The following is a 20,877-nucleotide window of genomic DNA, read 5'->3' as shown; positions in this document are numbered from 1 at the left end:
GTGTGCCTTGAGGACATGTCCAAAAGTGGTCCGTCTGCGGTGGACTTCACAGTCTCCTCTGGTTTCTGACCTAGTGCAGCGTCCAGTGTCTTTTCTGTGGATGAATTCCCCTAAGGGAGGGGGGACCAGTCCATGTAAACATTTATAAAAAACCACATACTTTTAAAAGACTTAAAATCCTCAAAACTCAAGAAATTATGTTTCTCAAGGATGGTACAGTCGTGTGGTATGAATTTGGTTTTCTGTTGATAGCTCTCTTGTACAGCTGTTCTATGGTTTCAGGTTTGTGGCACAAGCAAACGACCAGTTTGTAAAACAGTATTCAATGTGGGATAGAATCATGCAGTGGAGGTATGACTTTGTAGCATTGACAGTTAAGAAAGGTCTAATTTGTTTAAAATGTTGCAAGTTGAATTTAACGGTATTGGATACTTTCTTAATATGTTTCTTAAAAGTCAAGTTCTAGTCCAATATGACTCCAAGATACTTGAAGTGGGGGACTAGTTCTAATTCTGCGCCATTTAAAAAACACATTGGATCCTTCGATTTCGACTGGTCATTTACTGAACATCATGCATACTGTTTTTTTTGCATTTAACTGTAAGCAAATGTTGTTCAGCCAGTGTTGAACCGTGTCCAAAGCATTGGAGAGACAGGATGAGATCATTTCAGTGTTCTTCCCGTGTACAAAGATGACCGCATCATCGGCTGCATTTGCACATTCAACTCAGGACATACATTAGGCAAGTCCTTAATGTACAGAGAAAACAGTAATGGTCCAAGAATGGAACCTTGTGGAACCCCAACAGGGTTCACAAGGTGGGGGATTTGGCTCCGTTAACCAAAACACACTGTTTTCTGTTCGATAAGTAAGACTCAAACCACTGTATTGAATCTGCCGAAAAATGTAAATACGTCAGCTTAAGGAGCACTTGGTGGTCAATAGTGTCAAAAGACTTCCTGAGATCAAGGAAGACAGCACCTACCTATGGGCTTGTGTCCAACATACATTTCCACAAAGACCTGGTGCTGCATTCGACACGGTGAATCATCAGATCCTCTCCAAGAACTTGGAGTTTCAGGCTCTGCACTTTCCATCCTCACCTCATACCTCAAAGGCTGCACCTACAGGGTAACTTGGAAAGGGTCTGAGTCCGACCCATGCAATTAACTACAGGGGTCCCTCAGGGCTCTGTCCTTGGTCCCCTCCTCTTCTCTCTGTACTCAAACTCGCTCGGATCGGTCATTAGCCCGCATGGTTTTTCAAACCACTGCTACGCTGACGACACCCGATTAATTCTGTCCTTTCCCCGCTCAGAGACCCAGGTCGTCGCATGCATCTCTGCTTGTCTAGCGGACATCCCTCAGTGGATGTCTGCTCACCACCTCAAGCTCAACCTTGACAAGACTGAACTGCTTTTCCTTCCGGGAAAAAGATTGTCCCACTCTTGACCTAACAATTAACATCGGTACCTCTGTTGTTTCCCCGACTCAGACTGCAAGGAATCTGGGTGTGACCCTAGATAACAACCTGTCCTTCACTACAAACATTGCTGCTACAACCCGCTGCGGCTCGTCTGGTCTTCAACCTTCCTACATTTTCCCACACCACACCGCTCCTCCGCTCCCTTCACTGGCTTCCAGTAACTGCTAGAATCCACTTCAAGACAATGGTACTNTTGTTGCTCAACCATTCTTTAAGTTGACCTTTAAAACTATTGAGAGTGGGACAATCCCGTATCTCAGTTGGGAGGCTATTCCACAATGAGTTGCCTTTATTAAAGGCAACTCATTGTGGAATAGCCTCCCAACTGAGATACGGGATTGTCCCACTCTCAATAGTTTTAAAGGTCAACTTAAAGAATGGTTGAGCAACAAACAGACGTGTAATCACCGCTAAATAAATGCACTTTAACACAGGGGCATCTCCTCTTGCACTTTATGTAGCACTTGTATCATCTCTTGCACTTTACATGCCGTTGCTGCTATTGTGCTGCCATGTGGTAAATACTTGTGTGTGCTGCTCTTGCTTTTTTTCATATCATATATTTAGTTTTTGCTATGTTTACAAATGTCATGTTCTTATATGTTGTATGTCAGGGACTACGGATGGAAATGAGCTCAATGCTAAAATCTGGCATATTTATCCTTGAAGCATTATTTGTCTAAAGTGTTCATTAATGTGCATTGTCCCTATTCAAATAAACGATTAAATGAAATGAAAATTATTCATGACTGTTTATAGTAGCAAGAGTAGCAATATCAAAGTAAATTAAAAGGACTTTGAGACACAAATGATAACCCCATAAACTGTAAATGGAAGGATCTTGTAAATAAAATGTATATCATGAAAGTAATAACCATGTCACTTCAAAATCAAGTCAATCTTTTTTGACAAAAGATAGGGAAAAATGGACAAGGTATAAAAAAGAAAACATTACTAATGAGCCTCCAAGTTTTTGTGGAGAATGAATTTTTTTTTTCTGATTGTTATTTTATGTATTAAAGTGTATTTTCATCATGCTGTGTATGCCCAATAAAGACATCATTTATTGCTTAAATTATTGCTTAAACTATTTCTTTTTTAATTCAAAATCCTGGAAATTTGGCACAGGCTTTTTGTGATACAAATAGACTGTAGTCTGAGAGCAGATACTGGAGTAAGTGGTTGGTTTTATATCCTTAAACTCAAAGACAATAAGCTCCAGACGAATAAACATTAAAGCAGTGATTAAATGAAAGTCAACTTGCCTTTGTGACCCTTAGAATAGCACCATGGGAGTCATTGCGACTAACAACCGATCATCCGGACAAAGATAATGTGGTGACAGTGGGTGGTTGAGGCAGAGGTGAAAGGCACAATACAAATGGTGTGTGCCTTTGTGCGTTAATTACAGAGCTCTGATTAGGAATTCATTGGCTGGCAGTATCACTTTCACCTACAGAGACTGACAATTACCTCAAACCTAAATATGTTTGATTAAGACCAGTTAGACAAATGTAGCAAAGTCAGTTATTTTTCTTGTGTTTCGAACGGTACATCCTGAAGTTGGAGATCTCACCTCTGTGACTATTGATGAAAATCTTCTTCTCCCCCGCCACATGTGGGTGATCATTCTGGTCCCCGATGGTGACGGTTAAGGTGCTGGTCACTGTTTTGGCCGGATGGCCGCTGTCACTCATGATAATAGGTATGAAGAACTCTTTCTGGCGCTCGCGGTCAAACGTCCTCAGAGCTGTTAGAGTGGCGGTGCCGTTTAGGTTGTCCTGGAGGTACAAATCATTGCTATGGCGATACTCGGGGGGGACTGTGAAGTGAAAGGGCGGACCGTTCTCTGGGGAGTCCTGGTCCACAGCCCGCAGGAGAGTCGACGTTTGGTTCATCCTTACTACCTAAACAAGAAGGAAGAGCGTGAGGGATTGAGGGTTACAAAGGTTTGATTGTTTCATTCTCTGTAAAAGGTGAAATCTCAATTCTAATTGGTCAATCTAGACATTCAGCCGTCTGCTTTTTGTTCGTTATCAGACACTTTCTAAAAACACTCTAAACAAGAGACTATTTGTAGTCATAGCAATACATCAGCTGTGGTAAAAAAACACATTTGTTTTCCTTTGTTGGAAAACACCAAGCTTTTGAATATTCACTTTGACATTTGTGGAGAGCTTGAAACTTTGAATTCATGATGGCTAGACAAAACTAAAAATGGACAATAAAGGAGCACAAGAGAAGAAAATAGGTTGAAAGACAGAGAGCTGGAAGACAGAGAATTTAGCAGAAGAAGACAGGAAGCAAACACTAAAGGGAACAATAGAAAAAAGCAGACAGGAAGTAAACACTAACATGAAGATGGTATGGACTGTGACAGTTCTGGTTAAATAGGGGAAAAAAGGGTAACAGACGGACAGTTACGGGTCAGGAAACCTCGATCAGTTCTGCAGTCATTTTAAGTTACGTTGCAGTAGTTGCAGTAAAATTGACTACTTGTACTTAGTGAAAGCTATCCTATCATTCTTAGTCCACCCTGCCTGGGTTCCATTGGCTGTAATGCTGCAGTGTGCTGCATGTTATCCCTTACCTGAAAAAACATTCTTCTTCTAGCTTTCTATTAACGAAAGCAAAGGATTATATCAGCATGTTGACTTGACATCAGACCTAGCCAAACCTACCTGTGGGCCTGCCACGTTCTCAAAGACTACTGGGGAGTATGCCGCCTCAAACTCCGGTCCGTTGTCGTTTACATCCAACAGTGGCAGCTGGACAGTGGCGCTGCCTGTTAGAGGTGGAACCCCATGATCCGTTGCCATGACAACCAAGGAATGCCGTGCTATCTTCTCTCGATCCAGAGGCCGGGCCACGGAGAGAACACCCGACTGGTCGATGGTGAAGAGCCCTTCAGGGTCCGAGTCCTCTGTCAGGGTGTAGGTGATCTCGCGGTTCTGGCCTGAATCAGAGTCGCTGGCCACCAGCCGGGCCACACTGGTCCCCACGCTGATGTCCTCATGGAGAGGGGCCAGAGACAGGAGGTGAGGAATGAAGACGGGAGCGTGGTCGTTGTAGTCCTCCACCTCCACCACACAGTGTAGGAGGCTGGAGAAGTCCAGGTCCTCAACCTGAAACAGGTGCACAGTCTCAAGAACTCAAACAAAGTACCCTGAAATTAAACTGAAGTACAGTCAACAAGTACATTTACTCAATTAATGTACTAAATTACAACTTTAAGGTACTTTAGTCTCCATTTCGTGCTTTTTATACTTAATCCACAACAATCCTTTGGTAACTTTAGTTACTTTGTAGAATTAAATTCAGGTTTACATAACAACAACCTTCACAAGCAGCAACATTACAGTCAAGGAAACGTTTTTTATTTCACTGTCTTTACTTTGATGTTGTTATGTTTGTTATTTTTTACACATGAATGTATGTATTTATCTATCTACTGGGAGCGAGACCCCTCTGTTTGCGTGGCTGTGCTTGAGGTTTCACAAGTGTTAGAAAATGGGAGAATGCTATGAAGTTTTTTTATTTTATTTAACGTTTTTTGGGGATACATTTCCTTATCTGAAACAAAGGTCTGTGGACAGAGGATGTCTTGTTCTCTTAATTATTGTAATCAAATAATATATCAGATGTTATTATATAATGATCTTATATTTGTTGTTAGGTAGCAATTTTACTTTTGCTGCTAGTATATTTAGATGTTAATACTTGTTGTACTTACTTAGGTTAGATTCTTCACAGTGGTATTATTGCTTAATCAAAAGAAAATGATTTACTGTATTTAGTTCTAAAGCAGTATAGGAAGATGAACTGCAAGATGTATTCTGCAGATGATTCCTGGTACTTTCCCAACAGCTTCCTCTCACTGCCTCAAATATGAAAAGTTGTCTCTGGAAGCTTTAGAGTTATTGTCTGTTGCTGACATGTGACAACTTCTGTGACTGACTTTAGAGTTCTCCTCACCTAGAAAGTCTTACATCTTCGCTTTTGACAGAGGCACTGACAGGTTGATTTGAGGGTTTTAGAATACTGAACAAAAACAATTAATGAGGTGAAGGCTCGAAACATTTCCCAAAACATTTATTTTCATCAGTTTCCACAATTGCTCAAACTGTTCCAGAGACATAGTACATGTGAAAGTACCCAAACATCAGATTCCAATTACAATCCATTTCACATTCTGATACCACCGCACTGTCATCATCTGGCTTCTTATTTTCTCTTTATCCCCTTCACACATGCTGCGCAGCCTTCACTGAAGGTTCCTTCCACAAAAGCAAAGTGACATTCTCTGATTCAATGGCAGAATTAAAGTAACCTTCAGAGGGTTCTTTCTAGGAACAGCTGCCACATACCTTCAGTGTGAGGTTGAACCTCTGCTCGCTGTGTCGTTCATAGTCGAGACGTTTCTTCAGCCTCAGGGTGCCGCGCTGCTCCTGCTTGTGACTCACCATGTAGAACTTCTGCTCTTGGTCTCCAGCCACAACACTGAAGGTCAGCTGGGCATTTTCTCCAGTGTCTCTGTCCTCTGCAACAATCTCCAGGACCTTAAAACAAGCAAAAACATCATGTGAATAATTGGGATTATTGGCTTCTTGATACATAAATGACACAAACAAAGCTAGGAATGCAAGCAGCACATATCTGCAGGGATGGAAAACACATCCCTTTGATGTGTATTCAGATTTGTGAAGATAGCAACACTCTGTGTTTTTTTATTATTATGTTTCCCTTTGTTTTAGTCAGATGATTAAATATGGCTGCAACAGCTCTTCTATGGAAAATAGGTCCAAGCATTACAAATGCTTTTTCTTTCTTTCTTGTTACCCGATGCCAAGTTATGTTTGGAGCTTGCGAGGACTGTCTCTTTGCCTGTTTGGCCCAGATGTGTTATGAAACTTGCTGGAAGGTTGTAGCATGGCCCAAGGGAAAAAGCCCTTTCAATTTTGGAGCGACCCAAATCTCAGGGCGGAACACAAATAGTGTTTCGCTTTTGCTAACATTGTTAGAAAGGCCATTCAAGTGAGCAAATTGGAAAAATGAGTTTGTTAATAAATCCTGTATACGCCCTTCAAGTAGGAGCAACAATTCAAGAACTGATGTCAATATGTTCTTAAAATGCTCTGATCAATCAAATACAACAACTGTTCTTACAAGAACCCTTGTTGCTTTCACACTAAGCACATGAATGCACCAAAGTCAGAAGAATGACTTCCTGATTTGGAAAACGAGACCACCGAGGAGGAGCATGAGGATCCACCATTGGCCATAGTGGTCTTTGCTCTCTCGGTTTATTTTTGCTTAAACAGTTGCCCATAATCCATTTTTGATGTCAGACATCAGCTGTTTTATTCTACAAATCTAGCTATATATGCATTTTCTAAGAATCACACAACTTATATTTAAAATGAGAAGAGAGTAACTGTTGGGGAATAATCGGCCTACATGTCCTCCTTCGTCCTCTGACGCAGCTGACCAGCCTTGAGCAGCCGTGATCTCCCTCAAGGAGGGGCTTCCCTAGCATATTGTTGATGTTACCAGTTTATGACCGGGCAACTCTCTGTCAGAGATAGTTATTGTTGTGGGACACCTGGAGCACATCCTTCTCGGGGTGTAGATGACCCCGAGCCATAAGCGACAACAACTGTGATTCAGTTTCCTCAGCTGTTTAGTCTATCTATTGAAGAATGTTGATTATTACACTCTGAACTAGTTAAACCCTGGAGCTGCAGGAGGGTTCTTCAGAATTGATGGTGGCATCTCAACCGTGTGGTCAACTCGTGGCCCGTGACATGTCTTGTGAATTCTCCGGCCGAAGCTCCAAATAAACCGTCAGTGTTGGCCATCAAAGCTCCAGCTCTCCTCGTGTCTCTCTGAGTCCTGACTCCCATTGCTTCAGAAGTTTCCCCCACAGTTACCTTTAAAGGTTTCGTTTTTTAACTGAAATCTTCAATGCGTAGTGCTACGATTCGTGTTACTGTAAATGGAAGCTTTTCTGCGTTTAAGGCAAACTGCTCCCATTACTTTGTTTAAAGTTTCTGGTATTACTCTGCATTTGTTATCTTTTGGGATATATAGAATAATGAAGAATATCTTCCACCACCAAATGCAATGTTTATTTTGCGGAGTTAATCTGAAATAAATCAAATCATTTGGTTTCTGTGGCTAATATCTATAGTTCTGACTCACCTCTGCATTGACCTCTGCATTCTCAGAGATCCTTGTCATGCAGGAGCGATCCGTGAATCTCGGAGCGTGATCATTCACATCCTTGATCTGAATGGTAGCAGTTCCAGTTCCCGTCATCCCTCCGCCATCTCTGGCCTCCACCACCAGGAGGTAGGACTCCACCTGCTCTCTGTCGAGGCCTCCCATGGCCACAGTGATGGTCCCAGTGGTGGGATTGATCGTGAACATTTCTGAGAAGGTAGGCACTCCTCCCACTTCCACGTTTGTGGCGTCTAAGCTCCCGGTAATCCTGTAGGAGAGCACGGCATTCTGGCCCACCGCCGAGTCGTCCAGATCAGTGGCCGTCATCTCCATCACCGACGTCCCCACGACCGAGTTCTCCGCAACGTCTCCGAGGCAGCTTGGGGCGCAGGTGAAGATGGGCGCGTTGTCATTGATGTCCCACACATTAATGATGATGTCGGTGAAGCCCGTCAGACCTTCGCCGCCCTCGTCCGTGGCCAAGACGACAAAACGCCAAACGGCACGCTCCTCGCGATCCAGTGTCCGCTGGGCGTAGATCTTCCCTGTGACCTCATCGATTATGAATTCGCTCTCTGCACCCTGGCCATGGAGAGAGTAGCGCAGGGCCTCCTGGTCAGCATCTTTATCTGGATCTGATGCTGTAACCTACAACATCAAACACACAGCAACACAGAGAGGGTGATGAGAATGTAATCACTTCTTTTTCTCCACTATTTAATTATTGAAATGCTGCTGACTCGGTGTGATATCTTGACTGGAAGCACTTCAGAGCAGCTCTGTGTAGTTAGTAAAGTCTCCGGTAGGTAAGCCTGGCAGAAATCCAACCTCCTCACCCCCACCTCTCTTCTTCCTGACTGCTTCTTCTCACTCAACACATCAACAGCAATTACACCCTGGGCAGCCCAGAGATGGTTCAATTTAGCACAGCGGTAATTGCAGTGTGATGTAGCGCCACAATTAACTTTAAAAGAGTGAGAGATGTGCTCTTACATACGTAGAGAGAAGCAGGGCCTCTATATTGTCTAATGCAATAGAGCTAGATAATTATAAGAACAAATTCAGAGTGATGTGCATCTACAACCGATCTTAACTAGATGTATTTAACTGTGGCAATTTAAAGAACATCAGTGTAACTCAAAGAAAGCGATTTAAAGAAAGACAGACAGCTTCAGGGGCAAAGCTGTAGCCATCATGCAAACCTTTCCACATCCAGCTACATCATATGAAATGAATGAAAACTAAAAATCGATTAAACATGATACTTAATAAGACTCTTTCTACTCAGGACATAATAATGCAAAACGGATTGAACCCAAGTCCAGAAATTGTACTCAGATAAATAAGTAAGGCTTTAAGATATTTGCAAGGCTAGAACATCGATCATAATGTGAAACTATTCATTCTAAGGCCTTTAGTTCTGTTTGCAATTGATTGTTCATAAAGCTCCACTTCAACTTTGTTACTGTTGCTATGCATGCTAGACATTGCATTCTTATAAAACTCAATATGTCTGGTACTTTTAGGTTTCTTAATGTTAGGTTTCTTAATTTCAGACAAAATTGCATAAAAGCATTTTATTCTTTGGCTATTTATATTCAATTGACTGACCTTCAATCAAAACCGCTTATAAAAAACATTTAGCAGGGGATCAACATGTTTCAAATGACTTTCGCAAACTTAAAACCAAACATTTTAAAAGAGTTGAAGTTCACAGTCTTTTTTACTCTTAACAACTATTCGCAAACTGAACATCTTACCGTATTAAAGAGGCTTTTAAACTAGCAATTGAGATCATAAATCCCTTCGAAAAATGTTGACTGAGGTAAATGAGAAGTAGGGTCATCTTGTGTATAGACTTCTAGAGAATCTGACATATTTTTCAACAAGAGAAGTCGCTCCCTGCTGGCTATCTATAGAGTATTTAGTCTAATGTAATAGAGCTTAATCATGGTAAGAACAGATTCAGAGTTATCTAGTAGGGTCATTTTCTCGTAGACGATTACACAATCTGACATCTTTTTCATCAAGAGAAGCCAGCCCTGGAGTATCAGCTTTGTCAGGAGCTTTCACAAAGTAAGAGGCCACTTGCTTTGTACAAACACTTACTTGAAATGTCCTTTACCTCTTGAAATATTGTGGATTTGAAGAATCAGAAATGGAGTTTAAAGCTTTAATGTAAGAAGTAGTGTTATTTCTTCATAGACTTCTACAGAATCGGGATATTTTTCAACAAGAGAAGTTTATACTCGGTGGCTTCCCTTTTTAGTCCCAGAAGTTGCACCTTGGTGATAACACAGGAAATATGTGCAGTAAACAGATTATTGCAAAACCTCTCATAAAGTGTACCTTTCAGCTGAATATGAACTTGAAAAGTACCTGTAACACAAACACCGGTGATCCGTCCAGTTCCTCTGTAACGCTGCCGTAGTATTCGTTAACGGTGAACACCGGAGCCTCGTCATTTTTGTTGACCACGTTCACCGTCACAGTCGAGTAATCCTCCCACTTTCCATCTGAAGCCAGGACATGGAGCTTGTACCTGAGCAGGAGTATCAGCTTTGTCAGGAGCTTCCACAAAGTAAGAAGCCAATTGCTATGTAAAAACACTTACTTGAAATGTTCTTAAACTCTTAAACTATTGTATCAGACATGGAGTTTAAAGCTTTAGCATATATAGTGTCAGGAACAAAAATAAACAAGTAATACAACAGGGGAAATAACACAACATATTTGAACTTGAGTCGAAAAATAACCGTTAATATTTTTGAAGGATTGTACCCTGGAGTGTGTCCTACCTTTTGTTTTGTTCATAGTCCAGCGGCTGGGCGATGAAGATAGTGCCCACCTCTGGTTCTACATCAAACACCCCTCCCTTGTTCCCTGATGTGATCTGGTAGCGCAGCTTAGCGTTTCCACCTGCAGAACAGGAAAAGATAGAGGTTAAAGAATGCATGACAGATTGTATAAATTAGTCTTAGTTGCATGTGCCATACGTTACATACACATTAGTGCGGTATTGGAGCCATGGTATGAACAAATATATAAAAGGTCAGAAGCTTATATCTTGTATTTGTAACATGAAAGAGCTCTGGTGGTTTGGAAGTCCCCATCTAATCCTTTGCTGTCTGTTTCTGCCAATCCACCAATCAGTCTCCATTTATTGAGTTAGATAGCATCAATCTGCTTTAGCTGGCAGAGTCAAATCAGATGTCCAGGGTTTGGTTTGTTGTGATGGTTGGCAGTCATTAAAGAACAAGCAGCCTCTGCCCTCACTAAGGTGAATCCCACACCGTTTGCATTGAAATAGTAGTCAGAGATCCGCCAACTCATTAGCATCCTTGCTCTCAGACCAAAACATCTCTTTGATTTCACACCAGACACAATCCAAAAACAACTTGAAGAGCTGACATTCCACAGTCAGATGTATATTACATAATCAACATCAACAACTCCCATTTTATTTCAAGGTAGAACATATTTGGAAACAAAGAACACAAATAAAATAATGTACATCAGTTTATTTAACCTCAAATTTGAGATAAATATCGATTTGAAAACTATAACCCCAAAGATTACACAGTTTGGTCAAACTTTCCATGACTCCCATGTCTATAAAGCATTATACATATACATATGTGCATCTGTAGCTTTGCATAGGATATTGTACTGTAAATTCACTGATACATACTCCTAATTCTTTATAATTACCATATTAACAAATAACTAAATGTTAAGCTCAAGTATCATAATACTTCCAAATCGCTGGTCACTCTCTTACATTTTATATAAATCATGTTTCTTATCTGTACATTGAGCACCTATATTGATTTCATAGCCAGCTTGTAATATATCTGCTTATAGACCAAAAATGTCTTTACTTTACTTAAAGCAAACAACGACCACACAAAAACATATTCATCAGAAGATCATAAAGGCCTTAATAGCTTACAATGAGTTCTAATCTGCTTGAAACACTGTAGTTATTCTTGCAGGCATTTTTTTAAAGGTGTAATATGGATCCAGAAAGGCTGGAGCAAAGTCCACTTATCGCCTACGTGTGCTAGAGAAAAACACAAGTCTCAAATATATACTATTAGCAGAGCGATCCTCTCTGAAACACTGGTAATAATGTTATGCATTAGCTTTCTCTGTCAGATGTGGCCCTTGGTAGAACAAGAGAGACATTGGATGGCTAAGGCTATAACCAGTAGAAGTGTGTTAATGGTGGATGGGTTCAAACAGCAGAAAATCCCCAGAGACTTCACAGTGGGTACCTATAGTATGAGGTCCTGTGTGCTGAAGCATGTACACTCTGCATTTACTGCTGGATGTGTGCACAAGCTTAATTTACCATAGCTTCATTACCATACTGTCTAGAAAACAACACTGAGCTCTCCTTAGAGTTGACGATGAAAAGTGTCTACAGTATGTCAGTTTTAACATTGAATGCTGTTGTCAGGTTGTGTTCCTGAATAACTTATATTATCTTGTGATTCACATCTAGTTTCTTCGATTTGCGGCAAATGGGCCTTAGCTCAATTGAACGCAGCAGAGGAATGTGATGGAATTCAATATGATGGTGTTTACTTTGACAAAGAGGTATGCAGAGATACACATAAATGCCATTGATATGGCAATACGCAGGCCATGCTCAGCAATAAAGAGGCTATTAAGCATGATGAATGGGATTAGATGTGAAAATATCAATACTACAGCTAATTGCATTGCAAGTGTCAATAAGATCGATACAAGACAGGATGTATTTTATTTTATATTTGTATTTTCAGCCTTTCCTGTGTTTTAAGGTGCATGTGATGAAGCAATTAACAGTGGTTGAGAACATCAGAATAAGAAATATAATAATAATCCGGGAAATTCGTAAAAGTGGGAGACTTTCTCTCAGATGTTCTTTACCTTGTACAACATCCTTTTTTTTCAAACACAGACATATTTGCTTGGCATTTTAAAAGGTTTTTTAAAATGCATTATCTCAATGGTTTAAATGTTCTTTTGTAAAGCACATCACATTTCCTGGTTTTGAAACTGTGCTATATAATTAAATTGTGTGAAAAAGTGAAAACACCATTTCAAGCGTCAATATCAGCATCATTACAGGGGAGAAGCATTTCTGTGTTTTGACATGCACATGATAAAGTCATTAACTGTGTAAATCAACATGAAAGTTGTAATTTAATATAACACAGTATTGGTAAGGGGGATTATTGTTTTGCATGGTGTTGCACAAACATCTTAAAATCTCATCAGATATACTCACAAGCAAGTAGCATTACAAAAACACTAAACACCTACACATTAGGCGCTTTCACACCGCAGTACTTTTCCCACTTTAGAAAGTCCCTGCTAGAGAGCAGGGACTTTCGTGGGAGAAAAAAATGTCTATGTCTGATTGGCTGGGCAGATTGCAAACCACACCCCGTAAAACTCCAAAAAAGGTTTTGTGAAGCCGCCATTTTATTATCCTCGCATTAGCATTATTAGCATTAGCCCAGCGCAGAAACGCAGAAAGAGAATAACTTATGGCAACACAAAAGAAAACATGGGAGCAGTGGAGATGAGGAGGTGTCGGCGTTCTGGCAATTTACTCTGAAGGCTTCAGTAGCTACGAAGAAGAAGAAGAAGTGACGTCAGCGGCTTCATTTGCCTAATCCTCCCTCAGGGACTTATTCCGGTGTGAACGCGATCTGTATTTAGTTCGTGAACTAAAGAGTTCTCATGAACTAAGTTTTCATGAACCTTTGTGGGAAAAGTACTGTGCTGGGAAAGTGCCTATTGTAGATTGAATAATTAATTATTTATTCTACAAAGCAATCTAGAATAATATCTCTGTGTAGTTCCCCCTCCCCCTTATCTCAAAAGTTCTCTCCCCACCTCACTTAATAACGTTGTTTTGTTTTTTTAAAGCTGTGCAACGCATCTTTAATAAAGTATATTAGATGCTGATCAACCAAATGTTCCCCTCAATGCAATGACTGGTAAAGTGAAGGTCTGCATCTCAATCAGTGTTGAATCGAGCAGCCCTCATGTTAATATGAAAGGGAAAGGAGAAACCTCAGAAGACGAGATGAGATTCACAGCTTATTAGCGAGATGAAAGTCAAGGAAGGAGAGAGGAGAATGCACTAATCCACATCGTTTTGTACCGTCTGTCTGCAGGCATTTTAAATGAGACATTGGGGGATATGTGCAATTGCATTGCTGTGTTTTTCTACTTGTCTCAATCTCTTAAGTATTTAGAAAGATGCTGAGACCCAAAGGACAAAAGAAACAGCACAAGGGGTAATACGTTTAAAATAAACAGACAAATGGAGAGAAAATTAATGTTTTTTTCCCAGATGTACCAATTTCAAAACTCTTCTCATCTCCCTTGGTGCTGTGCTTTAATCAAACTGGAGTATAAAGACAAAGGAGAAGGGAAGGAAAAGGAGACACACACACTCAAACAAACAAACACTTGCACATTCACATAAGCCAACAGAACATGTGATACTGAGAAACAACAGTCTGAGAAAGAGACACAAGGAGTAGCAAATATACATTTTTATTTATTTATCCGGCCTTAAGAGCAGCGGTTCCCTAAGCACACGAGATATATTTCCTTCCGTTTTTATTAAACCTTCATATGCCAAAAATGTGGATGATATAACAACTCAGTCTCATGGCATTTCGTGTTCACCAACACGATTTTTAATCTATTGATTCGTGTTCACCAACACGATTTTCTCCTTTTTTTCGTGTTGCACAGCACGATTTTAAAAGCAATGTATTTCTACTGGTAATGTGTTGCGTGCCTGCAACACGTCTTCTTCTCTGGTCGGGTCGTGGAAGACCGGAAGCTGTGTGGTTCATAAAAACATGTTCTTACTCAATATCAAGCCACAATTATTGCTTTTATTTTAAATCGTATAATTTCGGACTTTTGTTGCCGTCTGTGAGGAAAATAAATGGGGCTCAGAGCCTCAGAATACTGAAATCTGTATTTTTAAATCTTTTTTTCCTTCTAATTTGTTATTATTTTCAAAATAACACACTGTTATTTACTCACCAATAACACACAATTATCCTTGCTTTTATTTATTGGTTTAATTCCATAATCTCTGGCTTTTTTGGTGTCCGTCAGGAACTGAATTTCAAAATAAAAATAACCGGAAACAGACGTAGGCCTCTAGGAGTTTAGGATGGCCGAAGACACTACACTACCCATAATCCCCAGCTATCGTTTAGGACTACAGTCCCCGTGATTAATNACCGTGTATTACAATGCCGTTATGTGATGACTTTCAAAGAGAAAAGCAAGAACACTCGGTATTATTTTATTCTTTTAAAATATTTTCCGGATTTCATATCATATAAACACCAAATCCCAGCATGCATTGCGGCTAAAACATCCAATTAGCGAGCTTAAACCATAGCTGAGGATCTTGGGTAAGCTCTCGAAATGCCTACGTCTGTTTCCGGTTATTTTTATTTTGAAATTCAGTTCCTGAAGGACGCCAACAAAGCCCGAGATTATGGAATCAAACCAATAAATAAAAGCAAGGATAATTGTGTGTTATTGGTGAGTAAATAACAGTGTGTTATTTTTGAAAAGAATAACAAATTAGAAGGAAAAAAAGATTTAAAAAATACAGATTTCAGTGTTCTGAGGCTCTGAGCCCCATTTATTTCCCTCACAGACGGAAACAAAAGTCCGAAATTATACGATTTAAAATAAAAGCAATAATTGTGGCTTGATATTGAGTAAGAATACGTTTTTATGAACCACACAGCTTCCGGTCTTCCACGACCCGACCGGAGAAAAACACGTGCTGCAGGCACGAAACACATTACCAGTAGAAATACATTGCTTTTAAAATCGTGCTGTGCAACACGAAAAAAAGGGGAAAATCGTGTTGGTGAACACGAATCAATAGATTAAAAATCGTGTTGGTGAACACGAAATGCCATGAGACTGGGTTGGATATAAAGTGATGCAATGAGTCCAAAACCCGGAAAGACTTTTACCACTTCTGGATTCTTCCGTTTATTTGAACTTAAAATATGTCAGCAAATACTCCACTCACGAATGTCTGACACTTCTAAGTGTCAGAAAAACGGCAGTTGCTAACAAGTAACTAAATGAAACTACAAAACATCATCATGCACAACGATAGCCACCTTTAGCTTAGCGCTGATAATGAGCAGCCATGTGAACGCTTGCATTTTATTTGTGCATGTAAACTTCAAAAATCCTAAAGTGGTGTTAATGTAGAGATTACTGTATACTGCTGAACAAAATGTATCATAAACATGTGATTGCCAAAAAGCCTATTTGGACGGGGGGGTGCTAGTGACTTATCCGACCGGCCCACATAGTCCGACCGGCCCACTTCAGTACTGGCCCGATGGCCAGTCCGCCACTGGGCATGGGCGTCTTTTAGCAGAGCCATTGCATCAATTGAAACTTCTGTGAGTCAGTGGTTTCTCACACTTTGTCTGTCATTTCACCCTTTCGATTAATGTATGTCAAATTTCAGTTTTTTTAAGGACGATTGATACTGACAGTGAAGCAGAAAACCAAATTAGTAAAAGCGGGAGGGTAGAAAGCATTGCCTAAAGGGAAAGTAGCCCTCCCCTAAAGGGAAAGTAGCCCTCCCCTGAGTCAACCAATTTCAACTTTTTGGTCAGGGACCCAAATGTTACGGCATTTTAACGGCAAACTTTATAAGAGAAAAATAAAGAGATATATGATTTAATTAACCCCCGACAGGCAAGGCAATGAGGACAATACAAACTGTATTCAAAATACAATACAACAATTAAGTTACTGTTTTTAATTAGGTAACAATTGCATTTTGTAAGCTTACGGAGTACATGTCTGAATAAACACCTGTACTATTGTGGAATGATTTTGTCATGATCTGTCAGTGTTTCCTGTTATTGTTACGAACTCAGAATCTCAGGGTATAGGACCCAATTGCACGACCCAGGAGACAGAGGTAAAGTATCGGTAAGATACTTTATTTTCCAAATAAGCACAGGAAAAACAATTTCTATTCTCTACATGAGATGACAAAATGAATACAAAAGAAAATCGCTCACGTAGTGAGGAACAAAAACATCTCGATATCAAGGAGAGCATAGATCTGTCTGAGGCATTAGACAAGACGAACTGACGAAGAACACAAGGGAGACAGGGGAATTTAAACACAGGATAACAAGACATAGGTGGGAACAATCAGGGGCGGGACTGGTGATGATGAGCGCGGGACACACACAAAAGGTAGATGATCAGGAAGCCTGGAATGACAGGTAAATGGTGGGTAACAAAAAAACACAGGAAGTGGAAAACAATACAACCATAAAACAACTTAAAATGTGACTCAACATTTCTGTCGATGCACAACAGTTATAGTGTTCCCCCCTGTGTTAGCTCTGTATTTACTTCCTGTCTTTGTGTTTTCCCTCCTGTGTGATTGTCTGATCCTTTCTATCTGCGGCCCCTGTGTTTTTATCTGCCCTCCCCAGCAGTGTCTTGTTTTTGTGGCTAGTTCTTTATGTAGTGTTTGAGTTTGTCAGATCCTTGTATTTCATTTTTGGTAAAGTTCTGTTCGGTCCTGCCTTGCCATGCCTGGATAACCTGGAATACAAGTTCTTCTCTGTCTTGCAACTGGGTCCAGCCTGCTCTGCTGAAATATGTGTTGAATGTTCCAATGTGAAAAAGATTCCACCATAGTTAATCCTATGTTTCAATTACACACTTTGAGAATGCTGGTTGACAGCCGCTGTCCTCAACCACCTGAAATACCTTGAGGATGTGAGAATGAGTTAGGGCTTGCAAGAAAGCAAGATCATATTTAATATATAGAGAAGCTTTACTGATAGGATTACATGTTATGAATCCAAAGTTAATCTTCGGTCTGTTTATACATCAGAACATAGCCATCAAATCTTGAGTTTACACAATGTTACATGGACTAGTATTGTGCTGTTAATGTATGCATCATGCTACCGCCATACTAGGTGATGAAGCTTTGTATCGTCCTCATTACTTCCCCTCCCCTCCCATCTTCCATCAATTTAACCCCCGATGTGCACCACAAATAGAACAATCAAACACGAACACAGCCCCGTCTCTCAGTCGGTGGTGATAACCCTTTTCCAGACTACCGCTGGTTCTCACACTCACATAAATCAGTAAACAGATAGATCTCTGTATGTGTGTGTGTAGCTGTATATTTATCAGAGCGACATTTTGAGTCACACAGCGGGCTTCTGCACTCTACTATGATAAAGGCAAGATAATATAAGAGACAATCCCTTCCCTATTCCCTTTATCTTAACAGACACAATGTATCCTTCTCCCTGTTCTCATTACTATGACCATTTCCCTGACAAAGTGATCTCCTTCACACTCACCACGTTTGGCCCTCTGTGTATGTATAGCTGTGACACCAAGGCCAGAAACTCTCAGGGGCATATTCACAAAAACAATTGCACTAAGTTGCACAAATAAGATGAAAAATAAACTGGTATCAGCACTGAGTACTTAGTTACGTCAATCAGGGGTAAAGTGAGGTGAGTGGAACTTTAAATATTATTTCTCTAAGACCCTGGACATAAAATGGAAGATAATGAGACCTTTATGAGCACCGATATCGACTGGCTCTGGCTTTCAAACAGGATTCTCAACAACTTGCTTACATGCATAATTAGTTTGGACAGTCGATGCTTGATAACCAATCCTAGGGTCTTTCGGGGGAAATGAATGAAGAGGACAAGTGTGGATTTTCAATCCAACACTGACTTCTAATTTCCTTCTCCTGTTTTACACAGAGGTTTTGTTTCACAGTGGGGAAGTACAATTTTCACAGGTGAACCATAACAGACACACGATGGGCCCGAGATGTACCATTTTGATCCAACATAAAAGGTACAAAGTATAGTCTGATGGTGTGAGGGAAAGTGTTTAACAAATCCAGCTTGAACTAAAGGTACAGTTATTAAAGTTAAGGATGAAAAATGACTAAAGCACCTGGGTGGTAAACATAGAACTCATCCAGCAGCTTGTTTTATCCCTCACACTTTTATACTTTGCTGTAATACCAGATGCACCAGATTGTTTTTTACAGAAGCATATGCTGGTGAATCATCACTTGAACTGTACTTCACACCAGAAACTTGGATCTGCTTTGGTATTCAATATGTTTTATTTATATTAAAACAAAGAAAAAGTGTAAGGGAGCAAAGAGAGTCTGGCTGAAACAATGACTTACAAAGCCAATCATCAACGGACACATGTAGACAACTTTAAAGATGTTGTGACATATTGACGTGTTGTCTGATGGTATTCGTCGTCTCTTTCAAACAAGCACAAGCCAGATGTTTTTCTCCCTCCCAAGAAATTCATATATAAAACTGGGGCGTATTTGCAATCCAAATGTAGTCGTATCATCTATAAAAATAGAGACAAAGTCGTATTGCCTGGCAGTTACTTGTGATCAACTATGCTCGACTTCCTGTTTGTTAGAAGTGATTGACAGCAAAGCCATGACCTTTTAAATATAAGTGTTCTATTGAATCATATAAAACCACATACTATGTAAATACAAACAGAAGAATACATTTTAAAATACTAATGCTATATTTAGTTTATCGTGTCCATGTCCATCCAACTATTTCCAGATAATAACTAAGAAACACAAAGTAAACCAACCAAACAAAACAAAGAACGACAACTGAAATTCAAAAGTGAAAATACCTGTTTGCAGATCTTGGGCTAGATCAGGGGTGCACAACCTTTTTTGAACCAAGAGCTACTTTTAAAGTTGCTAGTCTGCCGAGATCTACCAATCCAAATAGAGAGGGGGGGGTGCTGGGGTGCCAGCGAACTGGTGTGCTAGTGGACTACACTGCAGATATACTGTAGCATTTGTGCTTCAGATGAGGAGGTGAGGCCCCCTCATAACTGCATGAACCCGTATGGCACAATACAACTCAGACTGGTTTACCTGTACGTCAATCAAGTGGCAAATTCCATAGTAAGGATGGATGATAGGCTAACTTTAAAAAAAAGTGTTTTTCTTTTTTTTTTAATGCCATGCGATCTACCCACACTAACTTTGCAATCGACGTATTGGGCACCCCTGCTCTACACTATCTATCCAGTGAGGTGGACGGGCAAAGTTGGCACTATCTGGTTAAGAAAACCCTCATATCTAGACAAAAATATAGTTGTATTAGGAGCTGGTAGAGACAAGAGGAGTGGCTTTTGGACTTAACTGTATTTATCTAGTTTTGACAGCTAAATAAAGAGCCACCTACTTCCCCAAATGTTCTCTAGTCTGAAGAAGTGGGGACATCTTCTGTTCTCGTTGTCTGCTGTAGAAACCCCTCTGTTAGCCCCAGTCACTAACAATGAGCGATTTCCCTTTTGATTGTGTTGTTCATCTATAAGTACTAGCCATATTCTGAAAATAACTTTACCAAGTTACTAGATGCCTTTTGAAAGTGTAAGGTAGTGCAAGGCTTTGAGAGAAGCTATTCAGTCCTCAGAGGGGTAAACGGTTTTGTCTTTTCTGTCATAGGCTGACGTTTGCTTCTGGCCATAACAGCCCAGTGTCTCGCCTTGTTATATATCAAAACGTAATCTTTGTAAGGAGGGATATTGGCAAGCTCTCAGATCCTAACCAGGTCTATTAATTGTGACCCGCTCTATCAAAATCAGTCGGAAGTCGCAACGGCTCAGTTCAAAATAAACGTGGATTTGCGTAAAAACTATTTTTTCGGGGTTCGTGTGCTTCGTTTGATTTTAAACAAACAATGTCTTAGCTTTCAGAATATGAAACTTTTATTTCCAAACTCACACGATAAATAAATTCTTTAAAGAGCATCTTGCAGGGTTTTTTTTTTCTACATTTATGCTTAAACTTGCTTGAAAATTACAATTAAAAAAGTGAATGTAGGATTTGATATGTTTTACGAGACATAGGCCTAAGGCAGGAATTCAGAGGGAAAGGAGCAATTTTGAGCTCTGCTCTTAAAAACGGCTTTTTTTTAAGGTCATACGTCAAACGCGTCATATTACATAACAAAGGAGAAACATCTCCGCTCTCTGACCGCGGGTATAGTTAGTAGTTGCGTTGAGTTGAGCGGTTGTGTTTTAGTGAG

The 20,877-nt window shown here is 40.2% G+C and overlaps 1 protein-coding gene across 1 annotated transcript in view; it reads right to left on the bottom strand.

Annotated features, from left to right (window-relative positions):
* Window positions 1-20,877, bottom strand: part of LOC104961186 (neural-cadherin-like) — a gene marked incomplete at its 5' end in the record, with an annotated part of 68,308 nt that overhangs the window by 25,134 nt on the left and 22,297 nt on the right. The window contains 6 exons of the mRNA XM_010789425.1: window positions 3,063-3,393; window positions 4,168-4,611; window positions 5,854-6,045; window positions 7,688-8,356; window positions 10,088-10,250; window positions 10,507-10,627. Coding sequence (XP_010787727.1) covers window positions 3,063-3,393; window positions 4,168-4,611; window positions 5,854-6,045; window positions 7,688-8,356; window positions 10,088-10,250; window positions 10,507-10,627 — 1,920 coding nt within the window. The remainder of the gene's footprint in view (window positions 1-3,062; window positions 3,394-4,167; window positions 4,612-5,853; window positions 6,046-7,687; window positions 8,357-10,087; window positions 10,251-10,506; window positions 10,628-20,877) is intronic.

This window comes from Notothenia coriiceps, unplaced genomic scaffold (assembly GCF_000735185.1).
Source record: "Notothenia coriiceps isolate Sejong01 unplaced genomic scaffold, NC01 NC01_scaffold00032813, whole genome shotgun sequence".
Lineage (NCBI taxonomy): Eukaryota > Metazoa > Chordata > Actinopteri > Perciformes > Nototheniidae > Notothenia > Notothenia coriiceps.
This window is presented reverse-complemented; position numbering and strand designations above follow the sequence as displayed.